The following is a 10,589-nucleotide window of genomic DNA, read 5'->3' on the forward strand; positions in this document are numbered from 1 at the left end:
CTCAGACCTAGCCTGCAAGCACACTCTTGCAACAGCCAGGGCTTAACCATAAAGACTAATATAGATGGCTTGTGCAACATATAGTGGCAGAGTTTTAGACACATAGCAACAGTATCTATTATAAGGCCTGCAGCAAAACATATGAATCTTAAGGTCCCTCCCTTAATAATGGGGAGGGTCTTTGGGACTACCCCCTACAGTCACTGTGGGGACGACGTCATCGATGCACTTATTGATGAAGCCAATGACTGATATAGTGTACTCCTCATTGCCATCGGAGGAATCCCGGAACATATTCCATTCTGTGCTAGCAAACAGTCCTGTAGCTTAGGATCTGTTTGCTCTGAGCAATTTTTTTATTGATCTAGTCACTGGTGCTTCCTGCTTTAATTTTTGCTTGTAAGCAGGAATCAGGAGGATGGAATTGTGGTCAGATTTACCGAAAGGAGTTCGAGGGAGAACTTTGTATGCGTCTCTGTGTATGGAGTATAGGTGGTCCAGAGATATTTTTCCTCTGGTTGAACATTTAACATGCTGATAGAAATTTGGTAAAACGAATTTAAGTTTCCCTGCATTAAAGTCCCCTGCTACTAGGAGTGCCGCCTCTGGGTGAGAGTTTTCTTGTTTACTTATGGCGGAATACAGCTCATTCATTGCTGTCTTAGTGCCAGCCTCTGACTATGGTGGTATGTAAACCGCTACAAAGAATACAGGTGAAAACTGTCTCGGTAGGTAGTGTGGTCTACAGCTTATCATAAGATACCCTACCTCAGGCGAGCAATAGCTCGAGACTTCCTTAGATATCATGCATCAACTGTTGTTTACAAAAATACATAGACCGCCGCCCCTTGTCTTACCAGACGACGCTGTTCTATCCTGCCGGTACATCGTATAACCAGCCAGCTCTATGTTGATGTTGTCGTCGTTCAGCCACGACTCCGTGAAGCATAAGATGTTACAGTTTTTAATGTCCTGTTGGTAGTTTAATCTTCCGCGTAACTCGTCAACTTTATTGTCCAAAGATTACACGTTTGCTAGCAGAATGGAGGGAAGTGGGGGTTTATTCGATCGCCTGTGAATTCTCAGAAGGCAGCCCGACCTTCGGCCCCTCTTTCGTCGCCTCCTCTTCAAGCAGATCACGGGGATCGGGGCCTGTTTCCGAGGAAGCAGTGTATCCTTCGTGTTGGCTTCGTCAGAGTCATGAAAGGAAAAAGAGGATTCTGATAATCCGTGGTGAGTAATCACAGTCCTGATGTCCAGAAGTTATTTTTGGTCATAAGAGACGGTAACGGCAACATTATGTACAAAATAAGTGAAAGAATAAGTTACAAATAAACAAACAACAAAACACAATCGGCTGGGGGCACGTAAAACATCTGCCATCTTCTCCGGGGGCATCTTACTTACACCGTAACATACAAGTGTATTGATACATAACATTAGTGATGGTCTCTTTTTGCATCTCCATCTCCTGACCTAGTCAGCCATTATAATTATGCTTTAAAATGTTGGTATTATTAGCTGAGACATAAACAATATCCAGATCTGTATGGAGCCTTGGTTATCCAAAATTAAGATAGTGTTTGTGTTTTTGATATTGGGAAAATAGTTGCAATTGGTGTTAGTTGCAATTAAGTTAGTTAGTTGCAGTTAAGATCAGCTGCGCAGGGGAATCTTTCTCATATTTTTATTTTATTTTTACCAAGTGATCAGATGACGATAATAGTGGTCAATTTTCATTACAACTATGTTGTCATTAAGCCGGACAAGTGTTTTTTTTTCACCATCAATGTTGCTGTCTTAGAGACTAGTTTATGTTACAATGTGGTCAGTGTTCTGATGTGGCCCTGTTAAAATGGCTTGTTGTAATCTGCAAGTCATGTTTCTATTTTGTCTTTACAAGACTCATTTGGGCAACAATCATTTGAGATGTGAGCTTGTTTTAAAACAACATGTGTAACAGTGTTAGCTGTGTTGCCACTGCAGAACATGGATGTTATGTATCAATGCACTTGTGGGATTGAGTAAGCTAGCATGCATTACCTAGACTTTAGTTAGAGTACAGTGTACATTACTGTATTCTAATTTAATGTGCTTTATTGTGCTAACTGTACTGTACTATACAAATTAAAAGACCATTTCTGTATTTAGGACCCTAATCATATATATGCAATGTTATAGAAGGGTGAAGACACTTTTAAAAATATCACTAGGTTTTGAGTAACTTACCCGCAGCAGTAGTTGTCTTCCTGAGATGGAAATAGTTCAAAGGCTACAAAAACACACAAATACGTACTTTTACAAGCTGCAAAGTTCTCGTTATCATGGTGCAGGTCTGTAGATGTAGAAATAAACATTTTGTAATTCGAAACTTTATCTGCAATGATCTGTGGCGGTAAGTTTTGCAGTCTTGAGACAATATCTGACATGCATGTGCAAAGTTTCAAATGTCACCATTTTTGTTTCTACAACATCTACAGACCTGCACCATGATAACAAGATCTTTGCAGCTGTAAAATGACGTGTTTTTTTTTTTACCCTAACTAGTCAAAAGTTTGGACAGACCCACTCATTCAATGGTTTTTCTTTATTTTTACTATTTTCTACATTGTAGAATAATAGTAAAGACATCAAACTATGAGAACACATGGAATCATGCAGTTAACAAAGTGTTAAACAAATAAAAAAATACTATATATTTTAGATTCTTCAAAGTAGCCACCCTTTGTCTTTGGTTACTACATGATTCCACATGTGTTAGTTCATAGTTTTGATGTCTTCACTATTATTCTACAATGTAGAAAATTGGAAAAATAAAGAAAAACCCTTGAATGAGTAGGTGTGTCCAAACCTTTGACTGGTACTGTATATATATATATATGTTTTAACAAAATATTTTACCCTGACCTTACCACTTAATTGGAGTGAACTAATGAACAACACCACTTCGGCTTCTACTTACTTTTACATACTATATAAATTTTACGGGCACTATTTATTTTACTGTTATTATTTATTTATTTTACTCCTATCCTCTCCCATCTATTTCTGAAGCCCATCTAATTTTATTTATATTTGCCATATTTTTAACTGCGCTGTTTCACAAGTTCTGATTCTATATTCGTTTTACGGACACAGTATATCTTACATGAGTTATCTTGTTATTAGTCCCACCCTTCAGTTCTACTCAACCCCTCCCATCTCTCTTAAACACCACCCATATTGGATTTCTATTGGCCATATATTTTTCAGCTGTGCTATGACGTTTCACAATAGTTCTGAACATTTCTATTCTCATAGTTTCGACAGATTGTAAATTAAAGAAACGTTTTTGCTAAAAGTATTATTATATTATTGATCGATTGACTATGACTTTTCAAATCACCCAGTAGTGCTATCTTCAGAGATATCTCCAGGTAAATGTTGCAATTCTTCAGCCATTCCTGAACCGGTGACCAAAAACAAGCTACATATGGACAGTACCAAAACAAATGATCTAATGATTGTCTCTTCACAGCAAAATCTGCAGAGCTGGAATGGTTGTATCCCCAATATATAATATTTAAATATAAACTCAACAAAAAAAGAAACGTCCTCTCACTGTCAGCTGCGCTTATTTTCAGCAAACTTAACATGTGTAAATATTTGTATGAACATAACAAGATTCAACAACTGAGGCATAAACTGAACAAATTCCACAGACGTGACCAACAGGAATGGAATAATGTGTCCCTGAACAAAGGGGGGGTCAAAATCAAAAGTAACAGTCAGTATCTGGTGTGGCCACCAGCTGCATTAAGTACTGCAGTGCATCTCCTCCTCATGGATTGCACCAGATTTGCCAGTTCTTGCTGTGAGATGTTACCCCACTCTTCCACCAAGGCACCTGCAAGTTCCGGGACATTTCTAGGGGGAATGGCCCTAGCCCTCACCCTCTGATCCAACAGGTCCCAGAGGTGCTCAATGAGATTGAGATCCGAGCTCGTCGCTGGCCATGCCAGAAAACTGATATTCCTGTCTTGCAGGAAATCATGCACAGAACGAGCAGTATGGCTGGTGGCATTGTCATGCTGGAGGGTCATGTCAGGATGAACCTGCAGGAAGGGTACCACATGAGGGAGGAGGATGTCTTCCCTGTAATGCACAGCCTTGATATTGCCTGCAATGACAACAAGCTCAGTCCGATGATGCTGTGACACACCGCCCCAGACCATGACGGACCCTCCACCTCCAAATCGATCCCGCTCCAGAGTACAGGCCTCGGTGTGACTCTCATTTCTTTGACGATAAACGCGAATCCGACCAGCACCCCTGGTGAGACAAAACAGCGACTCGTCAGTGAAGAGCATTTTTTGCCAGTCCTGTCTGGTCCAGCGATGGTGGGTTTGTGCCCATAGGCGACGTTGTTGCCGGTGATGTCTGGTGAGGACCTGCCTTACAACAGGCCTACAAGCCCTCAGTCCAGCCTCTCTCAGCCTATTGTGGACAGTCTGAGCACTGATGGAGGGATTGTGCATTCCTGGTGTAACTCGGGCAGTTGTTGTTGCCATCCTGTACCTGTCCCACAGGTGTGATGTTCAGATGTTCCGATCCTGTGCAGGTGTTGTTACACGTGGTCTGCCACTGCGAGGATGATCAGCTGTCCGTCCTGTAGCGCTGTCTTAAGCGTCTCACAGTACGGATATTGCAATTTATTGCCCTGGCCACATCTGCAGTCCTCATGCCTCCTTGCAGCATGCCTAAGGCACGTTCACGCTGATGAGCAGGGACCCTGGGCATCTTTCTTTTGGTGTTTTTCAGAGTCAATAGAAGGCCTCTTTAGTGTCCTAACTTTTCATAACTGTGACCTTAATTGCCTACCGTCTGTAAGCTTTTAGTGTCTTAATGACCGTTCCACAGGTGCATGTTCATTAATTGTTTATGGTTCATTGAACAAGTATGGAGAACAGTGTTTAAACCCTTTACAATGAAGATCTGTGAAGTTATTTGGATTTTTACGAGTCATCTTTGAAAGACAGGGTCCTGAAAAAGGGACTTTTTTTGTTGCTGAGTTTATATATTTTTTACAATGTTTGCAAACTGATATGTGACACGTATTAATGCCAAAATAACATGCAAAACAGGCAAGCCCCCCCAAAAAAATGTGGCTGCCCCACCTGCCCTGAATGATGGGTCGCCACTGATCCTAGGTAGGATACATTTCTTGTCCCTAACAAACGGAAACAATAGAGTAGGTTTTAGAGCTGCATACTTGGGGACTGGGAGGGAGCGCATTCTGCGACAGCACTGCATCAGGAGTGCACATATAATGTATATTACTATGATTTTGTTCTCTGATCAACTGTATTTTCTTTCGCTGTGAAAATTGATTGGATACATTCACTGCAATATGAAGCCTAACATTGAGCTTATAAATTCTTGGTTAATATGCATAGACTTCTAACTGGCTTTCTGTCTTCATTCTGTTGAGCAATTATTCACCTGACCTCTGCGGTGTCACGGCTATTCTTTTTAAACCTTGTGGTTTCCCAAGAAAAGCCAGACCACAAAAGCTTGGTGGACACTTATTTCAACTTATTTTCTTTAGCCTACTAATAGCCTTTTGGAGTAGAGATGCACTCTTGCTTTGCTTGCTAAATGTAAAATAGGCTACAGCATTAACGGTCGGGGAGTTGTAAAGGAGAAGCACATATTTCCCTACTCTTGACAAAATAGGCCTACAACATATGAGTGGCCTGCTAATGTAACTTTCTGGACTGTCGAGAATAGACACAAACGGATCTAAAAAACTACAGGCTAATGGCCTATACAGTTATTTAGGCATGAAACATAACAGGACGTGTGAGCAGCTTACATCACTGCAGTTTACAGCCTTATGGACAGTGATTGTGTATTGATTTGATAACAATAATACATTCCTCATCCCACTGTGGTGTTGTAGCCCAGGTATAAGAATGTTCTGGTCTAAAAACATAGGCCTAGGCCTAACCAATAGTGGAGCTTTGCGTGCCCGGGGACTACAGACCGCAGCCTGGATGAACGCACTACAGATCTGCAATTTCATAACCTGTTCATTTATTTTTCTTCCACTTTGACAGGTAAATATTTAGCCTATAGCCCTAATATTTTAGCTAATGAATGGCCTAATATCTAGCCAATATTTAGCTTTCTACTTCGGCTACACATCACTAGCCTCTCTTCCAGCTGTTCCCGTGTTCAACAGACTAAAGGCTATGCAAGCCTCTACGCAATAGGCCATTCCTCTTCTCCTGAAATTCCAGGACAAGCTATAGGCTACAAATTTTTTATAGTAGGTCTAATAGCCTATTCGTGTGATCACTTTTGGCATGTTATGATAAGATTGCTGCTCTGATGCATTGTAAATAGTTGCACAGGTGTAACGCCCTGGCCATAGAGAGGGGTTTTTGTTCTTTATTTTGGTTAGGCCAGGGTGTTACATTGGGTGGGCGTTCTATGTTCATTTTTCTATGTTTTTGTATTTCTTTGTTTTGGGCCGTATGTGGCTCCCAATCAGGCACAGCTGTAGTTCGTTGTTGCTGATTGGGAGTCACACATAAGTAGCCTGTTTTTCCTTTGGGTTTTTGTGGTTGATTGTTTCTGTTTAGTGCTTCCGTTTCGTTGTTAGTACCTGACAGAACTGTCGGCTGTCATTTTGTTTATTTTGTCAAGTGTTCTCTTTTCAATTAAAATTCTAATGATGAACACATCCTCCGCTGCACCTTGGTCTAATTCTGACGACGGCCGTTACAACAGGACAGACAGAGATGAGCACATTGAAAAAGAATAACCAAAGGAATTGACAAGCATTATGGAAATCACTTCAAACTACTTGAGCAACGAGGCAATGACATTTTGTAAAGATGCGCAGGCTAAACGGAGATTGACGTTGAATTGCTACATTTAAATACAAGTTACTATATTATTTTTCATTTGGCCTACATGTACAGTGCCTTCGGAAAGTATTCAGACGCCCTGACTTTTTCCACATTTTGTTAGGTTACAGCCTTATTCTAAAATTGATTAGATCGTTATTTTTGTTCTCATCAATCTACACACAATACCCCATAATGACAAAGCAAAAGCAGGTTTTCAGAAATTTTTGCAAATGTATAAAAAAAATCACATTTACATAAGTAATCAGACCCTTTACTCAATACTTTGTTAAAGCACCGTTGGCAGCAATTACAGCCTCAAGTCTTCTTGGGTATGACAGTACAAGTTTGGCATACCTGTATTTGGGGAGATTTTCCCCATTCTTCTCTGCAGATTCTCTCAAGCTCTGTCAGTTTGGATGGGGAGCGTTGCTGCACAGCTATTTTCAGGTCTCTCCAGAGATGTTAGATCGGGTTCAAGTTCGGGCTCATATAGAGATTATACTGTGTATTATCACCCAGAGACATATAGGAGATTATACTGTGTATTATCACCCAGAGAGAGAGATTAGACATATAGAGATTATACTGTGTATATCACCCAGAGATTATACTGTGTATTATCACCCAGAGACATATTGGAGATTATACTGTTTATTATCACCCAGAGACATATAGGAGATTATACTGTGTATTATCACCCAGAGACAGAGATTAGACATATAGAGATTATACTGTGTATATCACCCAGAGATTATACTGTGTATTATCACCCAGAGACATATTGGAGATTATACTGTTTATTATCACCCAGAGACATATAGGAGATTATACTGTGTATTATCACCCAGAGACATATAGGAAATTATGCTGTGTATTATCACCCAGAGACACATTGAGATTATAAAGTGTATTATCACCCAGCGACATAGACATATAGGAAATTATGCTGTGTATTATCACCCAGAGACATATAGGAGATTATGCTGTGTATTATCACCCAGAGACATATAGGAGATTATACTGTGTATTATCACCCAGAGACATATAGGAGATTATGCTGTGTATTATCATCCAGAGACATAGAGATTATACTGTGTATTATCACCCAGAGACATATAGGAGATTATACTGTGTATTATCACCCAGAGACAGAGATTATACTGTGGATTATCACCCAGCGACATAGCGATTATACTGTGTATTATCACCCAGAGACATAGAGAGTATACTGGGTATTATCATTGACATTGGGTTCCTTTGACGAGGAAGAATGTTCCGGTAGCGACTCCCAGCAGCCCCAGAGTCAGACCCAGTCCACAGAAAACAGCAGGACCAACACTGGCACGGGGGGGCACCTCGAACTCTGTGGGAAGATGTTTCTCTCTTTAAACATGTTTTACTACAAAGATTTCAGTAAAATGTAAGTGTAACACAATGTTACACAAATATTTATTCACCCCATGTCCTGGTTAGAGGTTCATCTAGGGCTGTGTGATCCACAATACAGGTGTAGATGTCTCCCTCTTGTGGTTCAAAGGTCAGAGTGGAGAAACGGTAGAAAGTGTAATCACTGTTGGTTGCATATTGACCCACTTTAACCCCCTTGGGGATGTTCTCATCATTCTTGGTCCATTTGACTTGGACAGGCGGAGGAAAGAAATTATTGACGAAGCAGACGAGAGAGTTGTTTATTCCCAGTTTCACTTCATCCTTGGCATACAATTTGATCTCAGGAGGAACTGTGGTTGAAAAATAAAAAAAAAGACTATTAAGGGTCCTAACTAACTAGCTATCTCCAAAAGTGGTCATTAGCTATGACTGCTGTTGGCTTGACAGTCCATTCAGACCAGCAGCTAGCCACAAGATTCATTTAACCAGGTTCCCTTATAGTGATTGTATTGACCATCCACCACAACATACCTGAGGGTCTTACTAGCAAGAGGTGGATGGCATTTAGTTTCAAGTAGTAAAATCTGACAAGTCTTTTCCATTCATTTTAATCATTCAATTATTTTAGCTGGAAAAATTTATCGGAATACAATTTTAAATGATTTTCAAATACTCCCAAAGTCCCAAATGTTTCAACTCTGCCCGCCTCGTACCAGGCAAGCTAAAGCAATTTCAAATAGAATTACAACCCAGGTCTAGAAAACATATATAAACACAAATACTGTACCTTTAGCTTCTGGGGTTTCAAGGCTGAAGAGTTTAATGTCATTGTTAAGATCTGCTCTTCGGCTCTCTGCAACTCTGACGCAAATAGGACAATCTACATAATTTACCCATTCTGGCAACGTTACCACGCCTTCTTTGTTGTTTAAATATACATGGAGATATTCATTATCGTCCACTACAATGGTCATGTTAAATTCCTCAGTTTCAGAACGTGCGTTTATGACATTGAATACATGTTGCTCTGTGAAGGAAGAGGGTAGAATTCATCAACATTAATTCTGTTCAAATATAACCAACCATAGTATCATTGTAATGCAACAAATAAAGCAAATGTTATACTTTTGCTTGGAAGTTGTTTTTCTTATAATAAATCTTAAAACAACAAAATCAGTTTTATCAAAACATGTTCTACACACAAGTATTTCAATTACACAGCGTAATGGTGAAGTTTTTATGACATGTATTGTGTTGGACTGCATTATAGATAGCTGAGGAATGTGCAACTCTGTAAGATAACAGTTGAACATTCCTCAGTTACTGTCCATTGTAAGGAACCATGTGCGATCTCAGGTTAGTGCCTCATGGCTTGCCTGTCAATCTGTTCTTACCTTGTCCTTGTGTAGAACTCACCATGAAAAGCAGAATCATAAACACAAGAGCCATCATCATACCATCAATTCACGATGACTGCTGTGTTTGAGTGTTCAATCTAAAAGGGAAATCCAACTAAATCATAACTTCCTCCTCACTCCTCTAGCTTCTCTCATATGTTGCACCAATTAAAAATCTGTATGCTGTTTCTAGGCAGACAAGTTGGTGTCAAAATTGTTTTCCACCCAGGTTTTGACTGTGGTCAAAAACCAAATTGGAATTAGAGTCAACATATTCAACATACAGTCATTATTATTTGCCCTAAAAATACACTGCTCAAAAAAATAAAGGGAACACTTAAACAACACATCCTAGATCTGAATGAAATAAATAATCTTATTAAATACTTTTTTCTTTACATAGTTGAATGTCCTGACAACAAAATCACATAAAAATAATCAATGGAAATCCAATTTATCAACCCATGGAGGTCTGGATTTGGAGTCACACTCAAAATTAAAGTGGAAAACCACACTACAGGCTGATCCAACTTTGATGTAATGTCCTTAAAACAAGTCAAAATGAGGCTCAGTAGTGTGTGTGGCCTCCACGTGCCTGTATGACAGTAAATATACTGTGAATACAATGAGTGTACAAAACATTAAGAACACCTGCTCTTTCCATGAAATAGACTGACCAAGTTAATCCATGTGAAAGTCTGATCCCTTATTGATGTCACTTGTTAAATCCACTTCAATCAGTGTAGATGAAGGGGAGGAGACAGGTTAAAGAAGGATTTCTAAGTTTTGAGACAATTGAGACATGGATTGTGTATTTGTGCCATTCAGAGGGTGAATGGACAAGACAACATATTTAAGTGCCTTTGAACAGGGTATGGTAGGAGGTGCCAGGCGCACTGGTTTGTGT

At 39.8% G+C, this 10,589-nt stretch overlaps 1 protein-coding gene across 2 annotated transcripts; it reads right to left on the minus strand.

Moving 5' to 3' along the window:
- Positions 1-7,531: 7,531 nt before the first annotated feature.
- Positions 7,532-9,801, minus strand: LOC115147540 (rano class II histocompatibility antigen, B alpha chain). 2 transcript variants are annotated; one of them, XM_029689771.1, is made up of 4 exons: positions 9,680-9,801; positions 9,073-9,312; positions 8,354-8,635; positions 7,532-8,259 (listed from the first exon to the last, which is right to left on the minus strand). In XM_029689771.1, the coding sequence occupies exons 1-4, from the start codon at positions 9,738-9,740 to the stop codon at positions 8,135-8,137; spliced, it is 708 nt and encodes a 235-aa protein (XP_029545631.1). In that variant the 5' UTR covers positions 9,741-9,801; the 3' UTR covers positions 7,532-8,134. The 2 variants fall into 2 exon arrangements, with proteins under 2 accessions (XP_029545631.1, XP_029545632.1); XM_029689772.1 differs by having other exon boundaries at positions 9,702-9,786.
- Positions 9,802-10,589: the final 788 nt, after the last annotated feature.

The sequence above is a fragment of the Salmo trutta genome, chromosome 14 (assembly GCF_901001165.1).
Source record: "Salmo trutta chromosome 14, fSalTru1.1, whole genome shotgun sequence".
Lineage (NCBI taxonomy): Eukaryota > Metazoa > Chordata > Actinopteri > Salmoniformes > Salmonidae > Salmo > Salmo trutta.